This window comes from Polypterus senegalus, chromosome 10 (assembly GCF_016835505.1).
Source record: "Polypterus senegalus isolate Bchr_013 chromosome 10, ASM1683550v1, whole genome shotgun sequence".
Classification (NCBI taxonomy): domain Eukaryota; kingdom Metazoa; phylum Chordata; class Cladistia; order Polypteriformes; family Polypteridae; genus Polypterus; species Polypterus senegalus.
The window spans coordinates 69,973,457-70,000,154 of NC_053163.1; the positions used below are offsets into that span (position 1 = coordinate 69,973,457).

Genomic DNA, 26,698 nt, shown 5'->3' on the forward strand with positions numbered 1-26,698 from the left:
CGCAAAGTGCCAACATGGCAATTTAACCTGAATACCACCTAAAACTGAACACCAGCATAACCAAGGAGCTGGTGGTGGATTTTAGGAGGCCCAGGCCCCTCATGGACCCCGTGATCATCAGAGGTGAGTGTGTGCAGAGGGTACAGACCTATAAATACCTGGGAGTGCAGCTGGATGATAAATTGGACTGAACTGCCAATACTGATGCTCTGTCTGTCTATCTATCTACTGAGCTTTTAGTTTAGAAAAGCAACTCATACATTAACATCTTTTGTCTTAAAAGAAAAACATAATAACAGAGCTTTCAATGATACAAACAACTTTTTGTTGAAAGGTTAAAGTTTGCATTCGGTATGCTTTTGAACAATTAATGTGCTTTTTGCTGTTGTATGCATGCTGATAATTTGTCTAACCTTGGCTCATACTTTGTAAGCTTGAGAGCAACACATGCAGCACTCAGGTCATCTGTTAGTCTGTTTCTGGTGTCAGATTTGATTTAATTCAAAGCTGAAAACAGCTGCGCACAAGCATAAGATGTTCCAAACAAAGTAAGGAAAGCAATCTCAAGTGCCTTCATTGACTTAAGATTATTTGGCAGAGAATTCCACACTTTAAGGATTTCATTTTCATAGCTAACTGTGCTGTCCTTTGTCATCCCTTCGATCCTCTCAAGTGTTTCACGCAGGTCTTCCCTATTAAGCTCCACCCCCAAAGCTTCCATTATATATTACGGGGTCGTGGATCAGGTGTGGCGATTAGCAACTCCGGCAATAATTACAGATGCGGACGACTCCTCACCTGTGCGCTTAAGCGAGGACTGCCCGCATCACAAAGCTCCCGGAAACCGCTCCGGCCACTCTACCATAACCCCCTTTAAGCCGCGAGTGCGGCAATTATCTGTTAAAACTGGCCTTTTCAATTTTGAGCTGTGGACCCGCTATACCACATCCCCTCCAACCCCACCACGGGAATCACAGACTCAAAAGGCTGAAGTCCGTGCCACACCCTCAAGCAGCATGTGTGCCGCCCGCCTTACCCCAGACAGGAGAGGGAGGAAGCGCTCCCATTGGGCTGCTGAGCAGAGGGGCGGGTGATGTGAGAAAAGTCCTCCAGCGCGTGAAGAGGGGGAGCGGTGAGGGGAGCAGCCCGGCCCCGCATTCCTCTGGCTTTATAGTAACGAACTCTGTGCTCGTGCGATGGCGCGCGTGCCCACTGAGAGGGCTCTGAGTGCCCCCTTTGGCACGCGTGCCATAGGTTCGCCACCACTGCAGTAGGATAACTGGGGAAAAAGCCTAACAGAGATGTGGACACCACACAGACTGCACACAGGCAAGATCTGATCCCCTTGTGCCATGAGGTAACAGTACATTTTCATATACAGTATGGGATGGGTTTCACTGAATTTTAATGTGAACTTTAATGTATCCTTGAACCAAAATGAGCAACTGAAAATCTTAGCAGCCATTTTATATTTTATTTATGGTGGATTCAGAAAGTATTAAGATCCCTTCACTTTCTGCATACTTTGTTGTGTTGTATATTTAATTTTAAATGGGTAAATTTGCAAAATTTTAACCCATTGATCTACACTGAATAATCAATAATCATGAAGTGAAAACATGTTTTACAGAAAGGTTTTCAGATTTATTACAAATCTAAAACTGAAATCTCATTCATGTGAGTATTTAGACCCTTTTGCTGTAGCACTCCAAACAGTGGTAAAGTGTGTCCTGTTTGGTTCAATTATCTTTGAGATGTGTCTAGAACTTGACTGGAGCCAACCAGTGGCTGACTGGACATTGTTTAGGAAGGCAAGAACCTGTGTATATAAGGCTCCACAATTCAAACTGCATCGAAGCAAAAAAAACGAAGCCATTAAGTCCAAGAAACTTTTTATAGACCTCTACAATGAAATTGTGTTGAGGTATACATCAGAGCAAGGATATAAATGATACTGGCCTCGATGATTATGGCATGTAAGAAGTTTGGAGCTAGGTCTCTTTCCAGAGTTGATTGTTTGGCCAAACTGAATAATCGCACAAGAAGTGCCTTGGTCAGGGAGGTGACAAAGAACATAACAGTCACTCTAACAGAGCTTCAGAAGCCTTCTGTTGAGATGGGAGAACATTCGGAAGGATGACCATTTCACTTACACTCTATCAGTGTTTATGGGAGGAGTGGCTAGACGGAATCCACTCTTGAGTAAAAGGCATACAACAGCCCATTTGAAGTTTTCTAAACAGCATTTAAAGGACACTGAGAGATGTTGTGGGCAAAATGAGACAAAATGCAGAACTCCAAGCTGTATGCCTAGTGAAGACCAGGCACTGCTCATCACCTGCATAAATACCATCACTCTCACGAAGCATGGTCATAGCAGCATTATGCTATGGAAGTCTCAGCAACAGGCACAGGGAGATTAGTCAAAATTGAAGGAAGAATTAATGCAGTAAAATACAGGGAATTCCTTGAAGAAAACCTACTCCAGAGTGCACGTGACCACAAACTGGGCTGATAGTTCACCTTTCAGCATCACAATAACTCAAAGCATACAGCTAAGACATCACTGGAGTGGCTTTGAGTGCCCTAGCAAAAGCCCGAGCTTAAACCACACAGACTTGAAAATGGTAGTTGACAGATGCTTCCCTTCCAATCTAATGGAACTTTAGAGGATCTGCCAGAAACAATGGGATATGGTGTCCTAATCTGCATATGCGAAGCTTGTAGAGACTTACACAAGAAGACTTGAAGCTGTAATTGCTGATTAAGGTAGCTTCTCGAAAGTACAGAATTAAAGGTTTAAATACTTACATGAATGAAAGAATTCAGTTTTTGATTTTAAATACACTTGCAAACCTTTTTGAAAACGTGTTCATTGTGTTATTATAGCTCATTGATTCTGTAGACTGATGGGCAAAATAGCAAATGTACAGTGCATCCAGAAAGTATTCACAGCGCATCACTTTTTACACATTTTGTTATGTTACAGCCTTATTCCAAAATGGATTAAATTAATTTTTTTCCTCAGAATTCTACACACAACAACCCATAATGACAACGTGAAAAAAGTTTACTGTTTCCCCAGATCATCCTTGAGATGTTTCTGCATCTTAATTGGAGTCCACCTGTGGTAAATTCAGTTGATTGGACATGATTTGAAAAGGCACACACCTGTCTATATAAGGTCCCACAATTGACAGTTCATGTCAGAGCACAAACCAAGCATGAAGTCAAAGGAATTGTCTCGAGGCACAAATCTGGGGAAGGTTACAAAAAAATTTCTGATGCTTTGAAGGTCCCAATGAGCACAGTGGCCTCCATCATCCGTAAGTGGAAGAAGTTCGAAACCACCAGGACTCTTCCTAGAGTTGGCCGGCCATCTAAACTGAGTGATCAGAGGAGAAGGGCCTTAGTCAGGGAGGTGACCAAGAACCTGATGGTCACTCTGTCAGAGCTCCAGAGGTCATCTGTGGAGAAAGGAGAACCTTCCAGAAGGACAACCATCTCTGCAGCAATCCACCAATCAGGCCTGTATGGTAGAGTGGCCAGACGGAAGCCACTCCTTAGTAAAAGGCACATGGCAGCCCGCCTGGAGTTTGCCAAAAGGCACCTGAAGGACTATCAGACCATGAGAAACGAAATTCTCTGGTCTGATGAGACAAAGATTGAAGTCTTTGGTGTGAATGCCACGTGTCACGCTTGGAGGAAACCAGGCACCGCTCATCACCAGGCCAATACCATCCCTACAGTGAAGCATGGTGGTGGCAGCATCATGCTGTGGGGATGTTTTTCAGCGGCAGGAACTGGGAGACTAGTCAGGATTAAGGGAAAGATGACAGCAGCAATGTATAGAGACATCCAGGATGAAAACCTGCTCCAGAGCGCTCTTGACCTCAGACTGGGGCGACGGTTCATCTTTCAGCAGGACAACGACCCTAAGCACACAGCCAAGATATCAAAGGAGTGGCTTCAGGACAACTCTGTGAATGTCCTTGAGTGGCCCAGCCAGAGCCCAGACTTGAATCTGATTGAACATCTCTGGAGAGATCTTAAAATGGCTGTGCACTGACGCTTCCCATCCAACCTGATGGAGCTTGAGAGGTGCTGCAAAGAGGAATGGGCGAAACTGGCCAAGCATAGGTGTGCCAAGCTTGTGGCATCATATTTAAAAAGACTTGAGGCTGTAATTGCTGCCAAAGGTGCATCGATAAAGTACTGAGCAAATCTGTGAATACTTATGTACATGTGATTTCTCAGTTTTGTTATTTTTAATAAATTTGCAAAAACATCAAGTAAACTTTTTTCACGTTGTCATTATGGGGTGTTGTGTGTAGAATTCTGAGAAAAAAATTAATTTAATCCATTTTGGAATAAGGCTGTAACATAAGAATATGTGGAAAAAGTGATGCGCTGTGAATACTTTCTGGATGCACTGTATCTATTTAAAGTTAAATCTACAACACAATAAAATGTCCAGAAAGTGAATGAGTCTCAACATTTCCTTAATCCAAAATATGTTGTATTACTTTTTTTGAAATTAGTGTATAGAATGCTGGACTCATAGGTGGAAGTGCCATTAATAAGAATAAATTGAATTTAAATATTTTTACATCTATTAAATTGTTTTTAATTCTTGATCACCTAGGACAGTGTTAAAGCACAAAGCTCCAATAAAGAGACAATCAGAATTGATAAATTGATGTAATTGTTCCCAGGATTAAGTGCAATGGCTGCTAATCACTGATATACTAGAAAACACAAAACTACTTTGTATGGTGCCTCCTACCCTACATTCGTTGCTATTCTGATAATATGGAATGTGATTCTGCTATCAAAGCACATTAATCAACCAGTCTACACTGAAACTGCTTCACCAAAACTCAAATGCTTTCATTAATTTATTTTAAGACAGTATAAATACAAAACATTTTTGATATATGTCTTTAAAACTGTCTCTTTGGACTGTCCTTAGAATAATACCCACATTGGCATGAGAAAATATGAAAACCCCACAATAGGGGCACTCTAGACAGGATTCGTACTCATAAACAAAGAACAACTGTATGAGGCTCCACACTGACTGTATTGGCATAGTGCCTTGGGTTACATCGCTAAATGGACAATAACAGGCGATCATTATTATGTACCATGGAAATTCATACAAAACAAAAGTCCTGCTTTGGAGACAAACTACCATTTGTTAGATAATCAGCGTATGCTCAGTCTGATTATTGAGTATTGCAATACATTCATTTATGAGATCCGAATAAAAGATGTGACAAGACAATGGGAACAAAATCAGCAAAGACAAAGAATTGGCCAGCAGCTGTCACTCACCACAGTTTGGTGGTTCACTTGGATTACCTCATCACCAGCGTGTATCTTCTTGCACTGGTCAGCAGGTGACTAAACAGAAAGTAAATAAAAACACGTCTTAATTACAGCAGCCATTTCATTTTGGGCAGCTATTGTATAAAAATTATATAATGAAAGCATAAATGAAGCAATAATGTGGTAGTAACTGAGGCTTGGAAATCACTTAGCCGGTAAAAAAAAAATCTTGAAGGTACTCAGAGCTCCCCAACAAGAATGCAAATCTATGGTTGCTCTTTGGACCATACTATGCAACAGAATCAGTTCTAAAACTTTTATCAGTTTTCCTATAAACACACAAACATTGCTCTATCACTCTAACTCTCTCATTAATATTTAAATGAACAAATTAAATTAAATTAAATTAAATTAAGGTTGTAAATCTTTAGTATTTTTTTTCTTATGGTCTTAGCTTCATACAATGGATATGCATTAGAAGTAAATAGAATGGTAAACAGGAGAGTAGCTCAGTTAGGGAAGAAGTGAAGCAAGTCAAAAAGGAGCCAGACAAACTTTAAATATAGGAACGGTAGCTTTTGTTGTGCCAAGAGTGTGGTTAGTGACAAAGAACAAAATCTTCACACTAGTTGCTTTCTAGATAGATCAACTGGTGTTACTGCATCACTAAATTGACCTCAACCAATATTTATTTCTATAGTACATTTTCATACACAGGATGTAACTCCAAGTACATTACAAAATGACAAAGCAATAGATACATGAAAACAAAAACATTAAAATGAGATAATAATAATAATGGGGGCAGCACGATGGTGCAGTGGGTAGCGCTGCTGCCTCGCAGTAAGGAGATCTGAGTTTGCATGTTCTCCCCATGTCTGTGTGGGTTTCCTCCCACAGTCCAAAGTCATGCAGGTTAGGTGCATTGGTAATTGGGTGTGTGTGTGTGTGTGCCCTGCGGTGGGCTGGCACCCTGCCCAGGGTTTGTTCCTGCCTTGCACCCAGTGCTGGCTGGGATTGGCTCCAGCAGACCACCATGAGTCTGTGTTAGGATACAGCGGGTCAGAAAATGACTGACTGACTAATAATAAATAATAAATAAAATACAAAAAATCCCAAATCAATATGCATCTTCTCATAAAATGGCAGTTTGTAATTACCTATCACAACATCATGAATTGACAATTGTTTTGTCATATTATTGCATTGTATCTTTATTTCATTTATTTTCATTCCATCTGTTCTGCTGAGGATCATGGAATCTATATGCTGAGCATGGAAGACCAGGACTTTCCATCTCCAGCAAGTCCATCATGCCCCCCCTAAGATGAACACAGATGCTTACAAGACTGTAGGGGGATATAATCCTTTTGGTGTGTCCTGTGTCAGCCAACAAGTATTCTCCCAGTGTGTGGTGACAAGAACATTTCTCAAGGTAATGCACCCAAGGCACATCTTAAATATGTGTCCAAACCACCTCTACTGGCTCCCCTATGTCTAGAGAAGCAGCAGTTCTACTTCAAAGTCCTCCCATACTACCAAACTGCCTGCTACAGAGAAGGAGCCCAACAACCCTCTGCAAGAACCTCATTTTAGCTGCTTGCATTTCTAATCACATTCCAGCAGTCATTGCACTAGTCCTGTGGTCAGAGGTAATTATTATAGGTCTGTAGACTGACCAATAAATCAATAAATCTACATCTGCACCAGATAGCTTAGTTCCAGCTTCACCCCCATGCTCTGGTAGAATGTTTGTAAGTCTATTTCTACTTTACTGATTCATTTATCAATCTCACAATCACCTCAATCCACTCATAAACCCAAAGTCTTTGAACTCTTCCACTTGGAGCAGCTACTAACCTCTTAACTTGAAGGGAAACAAGTCACTCTCTTCTGGAAGAGGGCCATGACTCCATATTAACAGATGCCAATTCTTATCTCAGCCACATCACACTCAGTTTTAAACCATTACAGTGAACATTAGAGTTACCAATCATTTGATGCCAAGAGAACACCACAACCCTTAGGTTGCTGAAATGGATTACTTTCAAACCACAAATGTGCTTTCATATCCTGGCCACAAAAATCACAGGCAGGAGCCAAAATAAAATGCACCCTTGATGATGTCCAGCACTAATATTCAGAAGCTTCATCTTAACACTAACCCTGTGAAACCAACTCTCACACACCAAAAACAGAGCCAAATACACTACTGCCTTTATCTGGCACTTGTGGGCAGAGTAATTGCACATTAGTGGGTTGTTTTCTCTAATGTAATGCCCATGGTGTTTTACATAATCCACAAAATCTGCACCTATGTTCTTGCCTTAGTCATATAGTATACTGAGATAAATGATAATATTGCCTCTTTTATATATTTTGTATTCAGTCAATGTCTATAAGCCAGAAGCACTTCTATACTTTTGTTTGCAGCACCTTAAGGGCAAGTGTACACATGTATTGTAACTCATTAATTTCTTTCTGTGAAAGATAAAAACCAGAAGAGCTTTAAGATGTGACTGGCAGAGATTACTTTGATTTGGCAAAAGATGTTGAGAGAACTCAGTGGAAACATTAGAGTGACAGAGACAAGGATGAATTTAAAGTGGTCACTGAATCTGGACCAAAGGTCATGACCAGTAAGTCACTTTGGGACATGTTTTTATGTGATTAGAAGTTCACTCAACTTTTTCTAATTTGTGGCTCAGTCTTAGGTAACACAGAACAGAGAGACTTGTGAGAACAAATACAGATGGCATATATAAGGGACATTCAAAAAGTTTCGGCACTTTTGTATTTTCGTCATGAACGGTGAAGGCGGGAGGAGTAGTAATTGGTCGTGCCTGAGAGTGTCATGTGACTAGGAAACATTTTGAACGCCCCTTGTAACTAGAAAAAAGCAAATAAGTACAAATAAAAATTAATTGCTTCATAACATATACATATAATTAAAAAAGAGCAAAAAAAAAAATCATAAATTACTACCAGATCCTAACAATATGAAATAACCCACTGATACACAAAAAAGATTATTGTCATCAGTAAAAAGCCATGTTTTCTGCCAGTCATGAAGGCTAATTTTAAACAGTGGTGCTTTGTACACTATGGGTTTTTGTCAGCAAAAAATAAGAATCATAAATTTATTAGAAAATACATTTTAAATTATGGTAAACTATGTTAAATAAATTATTTGTCAATATTTAGGTCATTATTTGAAAAAAGAACTTAGATTTATACATTACTAATGCAGGCTTTTCTAGGTTATGTGACTGGAGCTAACAGACACTATCCTTAACTTAATGTACTTTTCCTTAGATTATCAGATGCATATAAATGTACTAGATTAGGATGGCAAAGAGAATACCCTTGTCCAATCAAGTTGGAACATAAAACAAAAATGTAACAGAAAATCTAGACATTTATTTGAGAAGAGGACTCTTACGGAAAAATTAAACATTAAATGATAGGGACCAGAGAAAACAGATATTCTATCTATATGAAGATAAGCCAATTACTAGCATGAACAAGTGGAAAAGCTACAAAGAGGACTTCAGTTTCTAGCAGCCAGGCACAAGTTCACAGGGGTTGATGGGAGGAAGAGAGCAGTTTAGGAAGGTCAGAATTCAGCATGGAGCTGCAGCAGTTCTTCACATGCAATGTCTTAGTGTGAGGGCGACACGAAAAGTGGATGCTCCGCTTGATGGCTGCACAGTCTAAGGTGGCGTGCCTTTTGTTCGCAGAGTGCTTATCTGTGTATGACGTGATCCATTTACTTACGATATGCATATCCTAAGTAATAACATTGTCCATAGTTGATTTATTGCATATTCCACAGTACCAGAGTAAGATTTCATTGTTCAGCCAACACTGAACAGTAATAAGACCTACTAATTATTTGGCATAATGCTTAAAATTCCATAATTTTAACATATAATAAGGATAATCTCAGTTACAAGCTGTATTACTGGGATGACTGACTATAATGCAAACAGCACCTACTGAGATATCCATGTCTGTCTGTCTGTCTGTCTGTCTGTCTCTATCTGCTCCCAGTGCACCAATTTCTGTGAAATCTGACATGCTTATTCTTCAAGGAAATCTGTCAGGACATTACAACTGTCATCGAGATATCCTGAAAACAGCTTGCTGTACATTTTTAAAATTTCAAAATCTACCTTTATGAAGCTTTAGTACTCATCTATTTTGAATCCAATAAACATTCAGCGCAACTTCAACAACAAATTTATTTACTGTTTTAATTTTATCTTAAAAGTGGTTACTTCAGCTTAGCAATTGTCTTATATACAGTAGATACTTTTAATCATTCGACAGCTGCTCCCGATTGCAAAACAGTGAAACAACTACAGTTGTGCACTTTAGAGCAAGAACACCTCGCTACAGGATACTGGATGGGGTGAGGTCAGATACAGTATAGGCAGGGTTGAAGAAGCGACTAATACCACATGAGGAAGATACGTCGTGAGATGTGAGGTTTATTTATTCAATTCACTATTTCAGGTAGACCTTCACTTATCAGGCACCATTGGGACCTAAGGTGTACCGTTAGTGGAAATGCCGGATCACAGAAGGGTAACCTCTAAATAGTAGATAAACACCTGATCATACCTTTAAAATATCAAATAAATCAGTACAAGTTGGATATAAAGGAAACAGAAACATTAAATTACAAAGCAAGTGAAATTTGTAATAATTTACCTGTACTGGAAAGGCCCTGAAAGGGATTCAGTGGTGCAAACTGTAGCACCATCAAGAGTTCTAGGGTTCCCCCATACCCATTTATTGCTTTTCTGTGCACTCTAGACTTCATGGGGACCTCTAATCACTAAGGGGCACTCTTGGCTTTACTGGTTCAACAACTTTGTTACTTTTAAATTTTCATATATCATGTTTCAATTAGGAATTCAAATTACCATACAATGCTAAGTCTTCTACACATGTGCAAATGAAACATTACTAAATAAAGAAGTCAGACACAGAAAATGAATTGCAAAAAGTAATACGTTGATTTCATACATATTCAACCATGAACAGCTCATAATTAATTCAGGTTCAGAAACTGCCTGAAATTCTTGCAAGAAACTGATTGGCTTCTGGCTGACAACCAAAAAATCATTTTTAAAAGGATCAATGGTCAAGTAGTGAGTATGACAGGAGACTATAATTTAGAGCAAAGAGCTTCCTTAGATTTTAAGTGATGAAATTAACAAAAAAGATGTACGTTTAAAATATCAAACCTTTGGTCTCACAGTAGTAGTAATTAATTACTTTTAGAAGTGTGTTTTTGTGTGGCTTGGAGTTTTTATACATGAGGATTCCAATTTGTTATGTTAGTTTTTACTTGTGTTGTTTCATGTATGCTGTTATGCATGTTGTTTTTCTTTATTTTTTATATTTACTCCATGCCATTTTGTCCACATGTCATCCACAAATTCCCATTCTTGTCATTGCAGTAGCCGGTTCAGTGACATCACTGGTACTCTTGCTATAATAATACTGCCTTGCATAATGTCCCAAACAACTTAATTAATTCACTGTAATTAGCTTTTTATCCAAGTACCCTAGGCATTAGTGTTCTTGTTTCAACTGTTACTGTGGCTTTGATGTTCAGTTTCTTTTAGACCACGACTAATGGCTCCTGTATCAATTCCTGATTTTTCTGTTTGCTCAAAAGATCATTTGAACTGCCATCACAAAGGCATTATAATTGTGTTACTGATCTGTTCTTCAGAGTAGCTTTAACTAAAGCCAGATTATATCCTACCTTTTCAGGTTATGAAAATTATTATATGGCACACTGTATACCAATAAAAGAAAACTTTGCAACTAGATAAATTTGCCATTCCAATTGTCTAACTGGAGCTGTTTTTTCTTAGAGCTCATATTGATTATACAGTATATAATTAAAACAGTGTAAAAAGTTATCCACTTTTATTACTCTTAACCTCTTCAATAATGGAATTAGTAACTTGAACATCTGTACAGAATTAAATGTAAAAAATGTATATAACCTAGTTAGAAAAAGAAATGGCCATGAAATAAAAACAATGTTAAATAATTCATCTGAACATTAAGAATACTTAGTAAGGGGTTAGCAAAGGCACCAGTGTTATTCCAATTACTTTGTAAATGGCATTTTTTGATATGCAGTATACTATCACTTTTTGCCTTATTGATGATAATTAAAATTTTATCTTATAATTTAGAAAAACCCAAACTTTTAACAGTATATGAAGGAAATGTTAATTCGATTAAGAATGAGATAACTATACTTAACAGATTTAGATTGTTTTTTTTTTTTTTTATAATTCGCTCTGGTTGATTTTAAGACCTCTCTTGTTGTGCTATGTATCATAGTTCACTTGCGGTACCGATTTATTTGCACGAATCTGAGAAAGACGCAGCAAAGGGCCGAGGGGGGCGGGGGCCCCCCGTACTCACACATCTGCCTCGAGGCGTATCTTACCTCAGCATAGTTAGAAAAATAGAGAACTACTTAACAGATTTAGATTGGGTTTTTGTCTATAATTTGCTTGAACTTTCCGGTTGATTTTGTGACTTCTCTCATTGCGCTAAGAATCATAGTTTGCTTGCAGGAGCGATGTATTCACGCTAACCCGAGACAGAGACTGCAGGCCGAAGGGAGGGGAAGCATGACATCAGGAGTAGGGAGCCGGGCACGGCACTCCTCACTGTCCTGCTTAACTTCTACGCGGGCAGAGCCGTGAGGGATAGCTAGCTGATTATAATTACAAAAATAGGATTTCCTTCAATTTACGGTTTCATTTTTAAGGATGCAAAATATCTTTTTACATATTAAATGTGGATACAGCAGAAGTTCCAGTGGTTAAAGATTAATTTTATGCATGATTCTGTCAAACAAGTGAAATAATTTATAAGATTTGCCAGTTACTATAAATGGTTTGTTAGGAAATTTAGCACAACTGTTTTCAAATTACATATTTGACTAAGAATTCTAATGCAAAATGCCTGTGTAATCATAAAGCACAAGAAGCATTTGATCATCTAGAGAACTTTTTTCACTACTGCTTCCGTATTCATCAAGAGTGAAGGTTTGAATTGGAAGTTAAGACTTCTAATGTTGGAAAAGGTGCAAATCAAATTCAAGTTACATTCCAGTGACATGTGTATGCAATAAAATTAAATTCCAACCTATATATCTGCTCATAATAATGACAGTCAAATAATATTACAAAAAGGACAAACACTAACTTCTTCTTCTAGTGTACTAACCTCTTTTAATACTGACAGTCCCTATGATGCACCATTAAAATACAGAGACAGACTATAGGAGTCACTATGTAGAAAAGGGTTACTTGATATGGAAAGAATTGTTTGCAACTCAACAACAGGAAAAGCAAGGGACTCATTATGTCCTGTCAGTACTCAGAGAGTGGATGTGGAGGTGATACAGTGCTACAAGCACTGGGACTCCATATCAATGACAGGCTGGTCTACTTACACAGAGAAGTTATATAAGAACAGGCAGAGAAGACTCTCTACGCACCGAAACGAGGAAATTCAGCCAACAAATTATATAACAGAAGTGTGTCAAGATACGCTACTGGGTCTCCTTTATACCACCATCAATATACCTTTATAATACATCACTGTGACTGATCTTTTTGACCTTAGTTAAGTTAGTAGTGTTTCTTTCTTTTTAGTAATTTGTTGTATTTTGGGGTGTGTGGTTGTTTTTGTTATTTGTTATAATATTTATTTATTTATTTAATGAGCTTCTGTAAAAAAGCTGTATTTCTCCCTTGGGGCAAATAAAGTTCTATCTATTGTAAAAGGCGCTATATAGCACCCGACCTGGCACAGACTGACGCAGAGGAACGTGTAAAAACCAGCACACTTTTTATTTTTCTTCACCTGTGGGGCACGTCTTCCCCATGAACCCCACAGGCCTGAGTTATGACTCAGGCGCCAACGCGAGTGGCAGCCTTTCCAGCAGCTCTGTGTATGACTTTATCTTTAAAGTCTTTATCTTTATCTTTCTACCTTTTTCTCTGTTTTTCTTTTTTTCACTGTTAACTCCTACCACTTTCTTTTATGTGGACTCATTCCATGGACACTTTTTGCTACTTGGAGATGGATTTTTACACACCGAGATTCGTCTATTCAAGTAGTCAACTTCAAGCGCTGAGAACAAATGCGCACGCCGGTGTGGTTCCCTATTTACCTGACGAGGTAAGAAGGCGGTATCGGGGCAGCAGAGTCAGTGCTAAGATAAAAGCCACTCGTCTAGCAAGAAAGTGGCACTACAAACCTTTGGTGCCTTCTGTGATCCTGGGAAATTTGAATTCACTACCAAATAAGATCGACGAACTGGTTGCACTGGCGAAAAATGTCAGGATCTACAGAGAATGCAGTTTGCTGTGTTTTAGTGAAATATGGCTATCAACTAACATCCCAGATACTAACGTGGAGCTACCCAGGTTTAGCACAGTTAGAGCGGACAGAGACGCAAGTACCAGCGGGAAGCAGAAAGGAAGGGGTGTCGCTCTCTATGTTAATACAAGATGGTGCAACTCTGGACATGTAAACATTAAAATCTCCACTTGCTGCAGGGACATCGAACTGTTGGCTGTAAGTTTGCGCCCCTATTACTTGCCCAGAAACTCTGGACACATCATTGTTATTGTTTACATCCCCCCTCGAGCGAACACGGAGATAGCGAGTGACGTCATCCATTCCGCAGTTGCTAAATTACAAACGCAGCACCCTGAGGCACTTGTGCTAATCTCTGGAGACTTTAACCATGTAACGCTGGACAAAACATTACCTGCCTTCTCCCAGTATGTGAACTGTAACACCTGAGGAAATAGGACTATTGACCTACTGTATGCAAACGTTAAAGATGCATAACAGCGCCACCGCGCTGCCTGCACTTGGGAAAGCAGATCATAACCTGGTTCTGCTTCACCCTCACTACAAACCAAGAGTGAGGAAGCCACCTATAACCACACGCTCATTCAGGAAGTGGTCCCCTAAGGCAGAGCAAGCTCTGAGAGACTGCTTTGGAACTACAGACTGGGATATACTGCTGGGGTCACATAGTGAGAACATTGAGGAGGTTTTTGATTGCACAACTGATTACATCAACTTCTGTATGGACATTGTTCCAGTAAGAACAGTACGCTGCTATGCTAACAACAAGCCACAGATTATAAGTGACATCAAGGGCCTTTTGAACCAGAAGAAAACGGCTTTTAAAGGTGGTGATCAGCATGAGCTCAAGCGCGTGCAGAAGGAACTCCGAGTCCAGCTCAGGGCGGCAAAGGAGCAGTACAGGAGAAAGCTGGAGCAGAAGTTGCAGAATAACAGCATGAAGGAAGTGTGGGATGGGATGAAGATTATCACTGGCTGCAGCTCGAAGTGGTGTGCCACCTTCGAGAGAGACGTGGAGAGAGCAAACCAGATGAACAACTTTTTTAACAGGTTTGACCACCCTAACCCACTCTCACCTCGGAGTACTGCATCCTCCAACCATCCTTCTGCTGATACCAGCATAGGCCACCGCCATGCTTCACTGTGGGGACTGTATTGGACAAGTGATGAGCAGTGTCTGGTTGTCTCCACACATACCGCTTAGAATTAAGGCCAAAAAGTTCTATCTTGGAGTTTGCTAAAAGACACCTGAAGGACTCTGAGATGGTGAGAAATAAGATTCTCTGGTCTGATGAGACCAAGATAGAACTTTTGGACTTAATTCTAAGCGGTATGTGTGGAGACAACCAGGCACTGCTCATCACTTGTCCAATACAGTCCCCACAGTGAAGCATGGCGGTGGCAGCATCATACTGTGGGGGGGTTTTTCAGCTGCAGGGACAGGACGACTGGTTGCAATTGAGGGAAAGATGAATGCGGCCAAGTACAGGGATATCCTGGACAAAAACCTTCTCCAGAGTGCCATGGACCTCAGACTGGGCCAAAGGTTTACCTTCCAACAAGACAATGACCCTAAGCACATAGCTAAAATAACAAAGGAGTGGCTTCACAACAACTCTGTGACTGTTCTTGAATGGCCCAGCCAGAGCCCTGACTTAAACCCAATTGAGCATCTCTGGAGAGACCAAAAAATGGCTGTCCACCAACGTTTACCATCCAACCTGACAGAACTAGGGAGGATCTGCAAGGAGGAATGGCAGAGGATCCCCAAATCCAGGTGTGAAAAACTTGTTGCATCTCTCCCAAGAAGACTAGTGGCTGTATTAGCTCAAAAGGGTGCTTCTACTAAATACTGAGCAAAAGGTCTAAATACTTAGGACCATGTGATATTTCAGTTTATCTTTTTTAATAAATCTGCAACAATTTCAAAAATTATTTTTTTTGTCTGTCAATATGGGGTGCTGTGTGTACATTAATGAGGGAAAAAATTAATTTAAATGATTTTACCAAATGGCTGCAATATAACAAAAGAGTGAAAAATTGAAGGGGGTCTGAATACTTTCCGTACCCACTGTAAATATAAATCAGTAGTATACAGTATATGTTTAAGAACTTCAGGGAAGTCTCTATAGAGAGAGACAAAGGAGCTGTGAACACCCTTGCACAGACACAAATAAATACACAGAGAGAAAGAGATAGAAAAGAAAAGGTGTGTATTGAAACAAAGAGACACGTGACAACACCGCCTCTGATACTGTACACAGGTTAGACCAGAATCTTCGATAAAGGTTCTTTAAAGAAACTAAGAAAAAAGAGAATCGAAACCGGAAAAACAGAGAATAGAAACTGAGGTCTGGTGAGTGTGACGTTACTTTAAAATAAATATATACAGTATATAGTATAGCCCTTTGTAATAAAGTAGCAGTTAAACGAATAAATCCTGCATCGCTGAGTAAAGTAAGTGAGGCTGGGTATGCGTGCTATAGAAAAAAACAAAAAAGAGATAGACAGAAGAAAATGAAAAAGAAATCTTTGTGTAAAAGGGATGCCTATTCATGGTTTAATAACTGAAATAAATTACGTGGAGATTGTTTATATTACTATAATCCTAAAAGACAACTTTCCGTGCTGAGTATACAGTATAAGCTGTTTTTATCCCTAACAATTTATGAGTGGCAAGCTGAAAGGAGGGAACTACATGACAAACTGTGGACAAACGGGACTGATTTTGGAAGATATTTTTCTTCTTTATTGATATGGGGAGCCAGATAAGTGAGCATATTATAGTAAATTCAGTAAGGATAGAGAAAATGAATATTAAAAGGGACTCTTATTTTGATCCTGCACTTTATTTTTGAATTAACTGGATTTGATATTGAGATTGAAAATACATTAGTTAGACACATTGATTGAAAATTTTGGAGTAATAAGTTTTTATGTAGATTTATTAAATGTTCTGTGTAAATGGTTACTGTATAATATATTTATACATTGTATTTTTTTTTCTATTAACAGATTTGTTTGAAATTACAACCCAGTTGTGTGTGTGTAGTATTTCATTTAAACTATATATTGTCACACACAAGTGAATGGGAGACAGCTAAAGAACAATCAGTTCATGTCTGGACTCCATCGAAGACACTTCTGTCTTAAAAGCAAAACCCATTGCAGCTAGAGATAATACACGGGTGGCTGCCTCAAACCTTTTTAAGTGTGTCGAGTCTGATCTTTTTTACAATATAAATATATATATATATGTTGTGACAGATAGGCGGTGCTATCGCTCCCTTGAACCCCTGTCCAAGACTCCAGACACCAGATAAAAGTCCACAAGTTGACTTTATTTGTCTTCCACAGTGCACAAAGCACCCTCTCCTCCACTATACTCATATAAATAATCACAATAATACAATAAACAATCCTCCACTCCCAGACGTGTTGCCACCCTTCCCAGCTCAGCTCGCTATCTGGGAGCTCCCACAATCCTTTGATACTCCCTGACCCGGAAGTGTTCCCAATCCCCAGTCCATGTGATTCTTTATCACTTCCGGGTCAGGTAGAAGTCCTTTTCTTCACCCCGGAAGTACGTCACTTCTGTCATCGCTCCTCCTATGACGTGCTTCCGGTTTATAGGGCACATATGACTCTTCAGTCCTCCCTGCAGCTCCCTCTTGTGGCCCCTGTGGTATCCAGCAGGGCTGTGTATAAAACCTACATTGTCCATGATTCCCTGCTGGTCTTCAGGGCACCTCCATACTGCAGGGAGGGCTCCATCTGGCGGCCTGGGGGTTTAGAGTGGCGGACGGCCGGGATGCCCCTTTGACACTGGATCTGGGGGAGCAGCCATGGGATGCACAGTACATCCCCTGGGGTCAATACCTCGGAACAACGGACCTCATCCCTGTTGTGCTCCATGTACACCACCAGGGGGAGCTGCAAGGCTTCCTGAGCCCGAGTGGGCATCAACGCAGCCACACCCGGAAGTGCAGCCTAATCTAGGTTAATTGACACCTGGAGCACTTCCGGGTGAACTATAAAGAGAGCCTGCGGGCACTACTCAGAGCGCCAGTCGGGAGGAGGAGGACAAAGCTGCCTGAGAGGAGTAGTGGAGGTAGAAGAATGTGGTTTGGGGTGATTTACTTTGTGTGTTGTTTTGGGACTGTGTTGGGCCTGTGGGACATGGCTGAAGAAAAATAAAAACCCTTTTTCATTTATTTCTACGTGTGCCTCCGTTGTCAGTCTGTGTCAGGTCGACACCTATATAGCGCCTTTGACACAATATATAAATATATATTGTGGACAATGGCCGGCAGTTTATCCCGGCCAATACCCTCAAGCCACCAGGTGGAGCCCTCCCTGTGGCGTGGAGATGCCCTGAATTCCAGCAGGGCATTATGGACCTTGGAGTTTTTCTTCACAGCCCTGCTGGATACCATAGGGGCCACCAGAGTGCTGGGAAATCAGATGAACTGAGGGATCAGAAGCACTTCCGGGTCAAGTTCAGTTGATTTGGAAGGAAGGGTGACAACGCGTCTGGGAGTGGAGGATTGTGATTGATAATTGTATTTGCGATTATTTCTGAGTATTGTGGAGTAGAGAGTGCTTGGTGCACATTATTATTATAATAATGTCAACATTTGGACTTTTATCTGGTGTTTGGTGTCTGGTCCGAGGGTTCAAGGGGATGACAGCGCCCCCTATGTATCACAGAGGCGTAGTCGGCAAGATTCTCTGGCCGTTGGTTTGGCAGAGGATCTGGGAAAAAATCTCTGTAGACAGAAACCCCAAGAAGACAGCATCACAACACGCAGAGAAAAATCACCAGAACCCACATTCACCAAGTCCATTATGGGGAAATAGAAGACCAAGCAGAGCAACATCCCAAGCGGAAGTCCCATGCTCGTCATGGCCGACGCTCAGGATGACGCTACACGAGTCGGGAGAGGCCTCTGAATGAGGATAACTACAATGAGGTATGTGCCAGTGAACTAATTGATAACATCTTTAAAATAACACATTTTGTCCTGTGCACATACCTCAGAGAAGATCATTCGGAGGCTCTGCAGGAGGCAGGAGAACATCCCAAAGACGGTGGTGCGCTCTCGTTTGGGCAGACAAACAAAGCAAAGAACTTCTGCATGTTGGGTGCCAGCGAGGAACACGTGACCCATCCCGAAGGATTGTGGGAAGGAGAAGGTCTGTGTCCTGCTGCTTACGACTGCGCCCTAGAAAAAACAGACTTGGACTTTCCGAAGGGGAAGGGGGAGGCATGCGAAGAGCTGCTCACCCCACAAAAAGGTAAGGAGGGCTGGGAAATGACTGACCGATCTGCCGACAAATAATACAGATGGGTCACAGTCAGCCAAAGATGGCGACCTGGTCCTCTGAAAAAGAGAACTCCAATTCCTAGAAGCCTGTGTGCAACTCAACCGAGCACGTGCCAGGAGCGGGCGTGCTCATTGGCTTCCGGCTGGAAGGTAAGGAGAGGGTGATGGTTTGAGCCTGACTCCAGCCAAGTTAAATAGCATTGTAGACGTGCGGGAACTCAAGAAACTACTTGAGCCCGTACGTAGTTTCTTTCAGATTGTAATGACAATAAAGATCGTTGAGGAGCTGGGAGCAGCGGCCGAAGCACCTTTAAGAAAGGTGGATGAATATCTGCGGCGATTTGGTTGAGAGCCTCCCGTTATGATTGATTCGGTGGTACAGGTAAGTGAGACCCGTATCGTACATAATAGAGGGACGCAGAGTGAACCGGGCCCGCGATTGATTAGTAGCAGATGCCAAATCTCTGCGAGCCATACAAGGGAGTCAGGTACATTTACCGAGTGGGCGGGGGAAGGATTGATTAAGCCGGAGCAGCTGGATAGTGCTGGCTCCTGGAGCGATGCAGTTCTAAAGATGCCACCACCGGTCACTCATAAATCGAAGGGCAAGCAGACAGTAAAAGGGCTCTCTCTTTGCCATAGAGCATTGTCTGGCAACCGGTGCGCCGCGAAAACTTTTGTAAAGTATTTAAAATTGCTAGTGTTTTTGAACTTTTGGTTGATTAAAAAGGTAATGTTTAAAAAAATATATTTTATGTTGGAAAAACAGATAACGGAATACTTACAGAAATGAAGTCTAAGAAACGCGAGAGACTTCAAATGATCGACAAGGAAATGCACGTCTGTCTTTCCAAAATTGATCCTTGCATCAATCTCATATGTGCTGAAAAACAATCTCAATGTTCACATTAATTAAATTTAAGATTTATCCTTTGATTCCTTTATTAATAAAATGTCTTTCAAACTTATAATATTAACTGTTTTTATTGGTGATTGTCCATAGATTGTGTCATCACGACTTTATTTATGGGAGTCCCTCAGGTGTGCCGTGAAAGAAAATTTTTGGACTTAGTGCGCCGCAACTCGAAAAAGGTTGCCTTTCACTGTCATAGAGAGACCCAAACTGTGGACAAACCCCAGGTTAAACAGGGGATCCCAACAGAGACACGGGGGTCTCCTGACAAAGTAGAGAAGGGAGCTGAAAGCTCATGGGCGGCTGTGGAACCCTCCTCAGTGGAAAAAGGGGCAGAGCTAGAATTTCCCGACTTTTTCCAGTTCCGCAGAGGGCGAACAGGAGGAGGATGGAGGCAGTGCTATGGATGCCAACGGCCGGGCCACATTTGGCGAAATTGCCCTTGGACAACAGGGGATAAGGTGTCTCACTGGTTTAATATTCCCCCTAGGTTCTCCAGGGAATATGTTATACAAAATAGCCAATATCCGAACAGGAACTCGTCCTGGAAGAAGATGTCCCTCACAGGGCTGGACGCTTTGAACCACAGTTCTTCGCTGAGGGGGGAGTATTGTGGACAATGGCCAGCAGTTTATCCCGGCCAATACCCCCAAGCCACCAGATGAAGCCCTCCCTGCGACGTGGAGATGCCCCGAATTCCAGCAGGGCATCATGGACCTTGGAGTTTTCCTTCATAGCTCTGCTTAATACCGTGGGGGCCGCCAGAGGACGCTGTAGGGAGGCTCAAGGACTCGTATGTTCCGTACAGCCCAGAAGTACGTCACAGTTACGAGGACGGAAGAAATAAAGTGGGAAATCACATGGACTGAGGGATCAGAAGCACTATAGTCAAAGACTATAAAGGATTATGGGAAAACCCAAGCGAGTTGAGCTGAGTTGGGAGGAAGGGTGAAAATGCGCCTGGGAATGGAGGATTGTGATTGATAATTGTATTTGTGAGGTTTGTAAGGTTCAAGGGGATCCATATCTGTCACTATATATATATATATATATATATATATATATATATATATATATATATATATATATATCAGGGGCTTCTACAGACAAATAATATTGACAATGGACAGTAAGGAACACACCCTAAAATTTAAAAGGAATATGCAAGCTCAAAAGAAGAAAAATATTTTCACACTTTGTGGTTGTTCTAGATTGAACAATGGAGTTTCAGTGCAACTTCATAGTATGGCACTGCTCCATCAACCACTGTGAATAGTACATTTGCCATACTTATGAAATTGTTTACAGGTCTGAAATTAAGCCATTCACTTAGGTCATTAGATAATTGCAATTCACTTGGTATACATGGAACACCAACAGAGGAAATCCTTAAAAAATAAAAAGTAGTTGATCTTTGCAAAGCCACCAAAAGTAACAATATTTGACAAAAGCCCAGTTTGCATAGCAATAAGGGCAACACCATTAGGCAACAAGCACTTTAAGTCCAGAAACATCATCTCAATCTGGTATCCATGAGAATGAGATTCCTTTGACCTTTAAATTTGTATTAGAAAGGTGCCAATTTGTTTCAAAAGTGGGTACTTCGTTAATAAATCCTTTTCCTGGTAAATGTATAGATGCTCATTAGCTTGTCCCGGCTGGTGAAACAATAATCTGGTGATTAAAAAAAAAGCCCTCAGCTACAAGTAAACAAACAGCCTCCTTTTCATTGAAAGTGCACTAATTAATAGAAAAACACACTCTTTCTACTCTCTGGCAAGAGTCAGGCTTCAAACACCAGCCATTGACATGTGTCTGGTACTCCAGTGGCATATAACGACTGAGCTATCAATTAGGTACCTGAATTAAAGACTAATTGGATGCTTCTCTGAAGCAAATGAAAACTTAGTGGCAGAGTTCCTTTTTTCACCCTGCAGTAGCTCTAGTAAGGCTTTTCAAGAGGTAAAAGCAATTGCAATAGAAGAAAACGTTGAAAAGAATGAAAAAAACAGAGTAAGATAGAAATCATGGAAGACACTAATGTTTACCCTTTCATCATTTAAGACTGTATTCCTCGGTGTAAATCACATAGAATACCACAGCACTTTAGGGTAATTATTGCAAAATTAGAAATAATATACAATGTAGAGAATGTCCAGTTGCTCTATAAATCTAATTTTGTTCTCACAGCTTTACAGCTGGGAGCCTTAGGCCAGATTGTATTTAAAAGGCTATAGGCCATATTAAATATGATGATAGCAGATAAATATGTAGGTTGTCTATGTGTGTGATGCCCTGGGTGCCCATAGCTGTGGACATCTGCTGCCTTCTGGAACACTTATAGTCAGAACCTAGGATGGACTAGGGAAAAATGAGGACACAACAACAGCTATTTTGCACAATAGTACAAAAGTGCATATTTATTAAAGAAAAAGAAAATGTAAGCATCATTGTGCAGTTCAAATAACTATACATCAATAAAAAACTCCTTAAGAACAGTACCTTGAATTGTAAATAATTAAAACATTTAAAATCACAGTCATGCATATTTCCTCATTTGCCAGTGAACCTCACATCCCCTCTTCCTTGCTCAACAGTAAATCAACAGACTTGAGACGCCAAAGGAACCGGTGTTCTTGGCTCTATTCCAGCCACCTCAGCTGACATCCGCTGAGAGTTCCTCAGAACCTGCTTTACTCATACTGCCACTTGTGTCAGCATCTGCAATGCTCCCAGAGCCCTTATTCTCCACCTGCTCTTTCTAAACACCATCAAGGCTTGATCCATAATCTCGGAACGGTATTCCTCGCTTGATCCCCCAGGAGACGTCCACCCAACCATCCCTAACACAGGGTTGTCATACTGGCTTTCTGGACATATGTCTTCCTTTATTTCTCTTCACCTCTGATCTACTCATACCTTTTTATAGTTCTAAAATGTAGCTGCTTCCATAACGCATCATGGAGCACTAATAATGGATGTCCGTGCCAATTGTGCTTGCGCGCATGAATGCACAATCAGCCTATTCCCCCATTAAGCACTCTGTGGCCGAATGGCTTTCCTCCCACACACACCAACACTGAGAATGTCAGAGCTGCATTATTTTTTTAAAATAATCTGCACCCACCATACCCATCAATCACGTCATGACCCCCAGAGACACTTTACCATAATGTGATCTTGGTAAAGTAACCTGTGATGGTACATTATAAGAAGTAAGGATCGCCACTTTCTGTCCAAAACTGGTTCACCATGGTTCCAAGCACAATCCATCAAGTTTAGAGCAAATATATTGTACTAAAGGTGAGAGAAGTGCTTGACCAGTATTGTCGCTTCTCCAATCACAGACAGGTAGTTTTGTGCACCACACTTCTCTCCCACTTGTGACTGGTGTTTTTAACTAATTTTACTGGACATTTTCAGGGGAGTTTTGGGGATCCAATGAAACTGAATTTGTCATTTATTTCTTTCCAGTATTTGGTTTTAGCATTTAGGCGTCACTTTTTTGGAGCAATCACATTAGTCATTGCTACAGAAATCCTACCCATATCCACACGGAAGTGCACAACACGCGACTTCATTGGTGTGTCTGTGTAATGGTCAGCACGTGCATTCAAGATTAACATAATAATAGTGCTAGTATGTGATTCTTGCAACTAAAACTTTTCCTAGTTAACAGTTTTGTTTTTTTTTTGTTTTGTTTTGACTAATTCTTTAAACTTGACAACAGATTGGAATGATTCTGGGCAATGACTCCAGCTTGAAGTTTTGAGTACATTTCATCTCCTGATCCTTTTCAATTAAATTCTCACTATCTAAGAGTCAGTACACCACTGAGCACTCATTCTCTCTCTCCTTCTTTTTCCACACCTTTACAGCGCATTTTCATATCACTTTCAGTTTACACAAATCCAAAACTGAAGTGCATTTTAACAACATTATTATTATCAGTATTATGAGGGGGACCAAGTTCCCTGGCGCCTTTGGTGCCTAGCCCCCAATTGCGGCCTCGTAGGCCCTAGTTGGCCATTTCGGTTGCACCTAAGTTGTGTAGTTTGTTCCTGTGAAAGAAAGTTTACTTGATCAAAAATAATGCAATTTATTAAATTAAATTATTAAAATAAATTATAGAAATAATAGTGATTTATTGAAATTAAAAACCACAACTTTCTTGATATTTTAGTTTATAATTTATAAAAGGAATAAAAATCTGAAAATCTAACAACATCGCATTAAAGTTCAATAAATTCTGAAAAGAACGATACCAAACATATATATGTAGGTTTTAAAATAAGCCTGATTTATAGCGTGACAAAAAACATCACATAAAAACTTCACATAAAATCGTTACACAAAATCGTTACAAAAGGCTTAGGACTTTATATATACAGAGTACATTATTATTATTATTATTATTATTATGCATTTTGCTGCTGTCATTATCCAAGTCTATTTACCTCATCTTCAGGCTGTTGTGTTCTGTTGTGACTGTTGCCCTGGGGTTTGCTTTTTTGCATCTTTTTAAATTTGTTTTCTGAGTTGTTCTGTTTCAGTTTAGATATGACTGTAGTACTAGGGTGTTGTACTATGTTAGCCATTATGAATGTAGTGAAAAGTCATCGTGCCTGAAGAAGGGGCCTGAGTTGCCTCGAAAGCTTGCATATTGTAATGTTTTTAGTTAGCCAATAAAAGGTGTCATTTTGCTTGACTTTTCACTAGTTTAAATATGATTATTTGTGCCAACTGTCTAAAATGGGTTAAAATCCAAACCAATCAATGTAGTCCTCACACACTTGTCCTTTTATTAAGGTAGATTGGTCAACTATTGTTTAACTTTTTGTTTTCTTTAAACTATGTAAATTGTTAAACTGTTTTCTGAAGGTGGAGGAGTGAGACCCCTAATTTACAAAGGGTGTTCAATTATAAACATGAATTTTCATACTTTGTTCTTATAAAGAGTACAAGGTAGACATGACTCATTGGACAAATGCATATCTGAACTTGTCATTAGTAGTGCTAGCTGTTCTTTCCCCTATCCTGTCAGTTGTACTCAATATGTCAGAGCAGGAGGTTCGTAGTAGTGTTGTGCCGCAAAATGACGGACTCATTCCACCTCCAGTCTCAGACTAGAGTATGTGATTGCTGCAAGTTATTCAGAGGGGGACGATCATCTCTTCGGTCCTCTTGTGGAATTTTTAGGAGGGAAGAAATTCAAGTCGAATGAGGAGGTTATTGACGATGCACAATAACTGGTCAACATGCAGTCAAAAGACTTCTACTCTTCTGGAATTAAGAAGCATCCTGAGTGCTGGAACGTGTGTATTGCAGTGGCAGTGGAGACTACATAGAAAAACAGTGTGTAAGTCGTTTCATTATATTCAATAAATAAAGTCTTGCTCATAAATACCTATTTATAGCTGAATGTCCCTCATAAATCCCAAGTGCCATAGTTTGCCATTGTTTATGCTCTGAGAACTATTCAGAAACTTTCAGGCAAAGTCCAGAATACTATGTTTTCATTTTAAAATGGTGCTTTTAAACCAAACTAGTATGACACCGATGTTCACCAACACTGGGCATGCACACTTCTGCTGAAAATCCTTTGAAGGAGTGGTAATCCCACTGTCAATAGGATTTATTGCAAAACTGTAGCATGTATGCAGTATTCAAATGTACAAAACACAATTTAGATGCATACAGATATGCAACACAACAGGCGCCATGGAAAGCAACTCTTCTATATGCACTATGCAGGAAAAGTTTTCGTCTGGGAAGAATGACCAGTATGAGAATAAGACAATAATGTAATTGTAATGATCAAGATCCAATCTGGAAAGGGAGAAGTAATAAGTACAAACAAATCAAAACATGACTAGAGTTTGTGTTTTTGCCAATTCATATTACAACATTGAGGTTGCATTTTCAGAAGTACACTGTTCTGGAGAGCATCTTCAAAAGTGTTCTTTCTTGGGGGCTGAAAATGGCCGGGTAGACTAATGTCTATATTTGAAAATGAAAAATTCGTAATGTAGATGTGGCCTCAGTCTCTATTTCAGTGGAGTGGATGGTGATAGACTTTGTTCCTACCCAGTTAGTAATTTGCCAAATGCTTTCATGACAGAAATTGTGGGAAGTCAGTCAGGTCCTTGAGAGGAGGACACATGGATAACAAATCCGGTTATGCAGTGAATTTTTGAAGCTTGTTGAAGAAGGCCCAGAGTGCCAACAGTATTATTTGATAATTTGTTTGTGTTCTCCTTCTATTTGGCCCAAAGTTGTTTCTTAAAAAAAAACAGCATTTTTAATGTTTGTGATTCCATTGATATTATTGAAGATATGGAAACATGGTATTTGTGTGGCCCTGCAGTTAATGTACATTTTTTTTTACTTTCATGTGCCGCCTTTTTATAGTACCTTTCTCTTTTTTCATATTTTTTATTATTATTAATTAATAATTCTAAGATTTGGCTTCTGGCTTGTTACTATTAGTTACTATAATTCACTGTTATAAACTTGTTACTATAACTTACTGCCTTTCAAATGAGTTGTGAACTTGAGAGATGTCATAGGTTGAGCATTGTGGATCTAAAAGGTACCTTACATCTGAGACTGTAAGAGACTCTGAGTATGTAAATTGGGATATATTAAATATTCTAGTACTCAGATGGCAGCACTGCAATCAATACAACCAAAG

General features: G+C 40.1%; 1 protein-coding gene across 2 annotated transcripts in view; it reads right to left on the minus strand.

Annotated features, from left to right (window-relative positions):
- Window positions 1-26,698, minus strand: part of si:ch211-26b3.4 (connector enhancer of kinase suppressor of ras 2) — a 615,118-nt gene that overhangs the window by 271,314 nt on the left and 317,106 nt on the right. For both annotated transcript variants that reach the window (XM_039765942.1, XM_039765943.1), the window contains exon 8: window positions 5,338-5,406. In XM_039765942.1, the coding sequence (XP_039621876.1) occupies window positions 5,338-5,406 (69 nt within the window). The remainder of the gene's footprint in view (window positions 1-5,337; window positions 5,407-26,698) is intronic.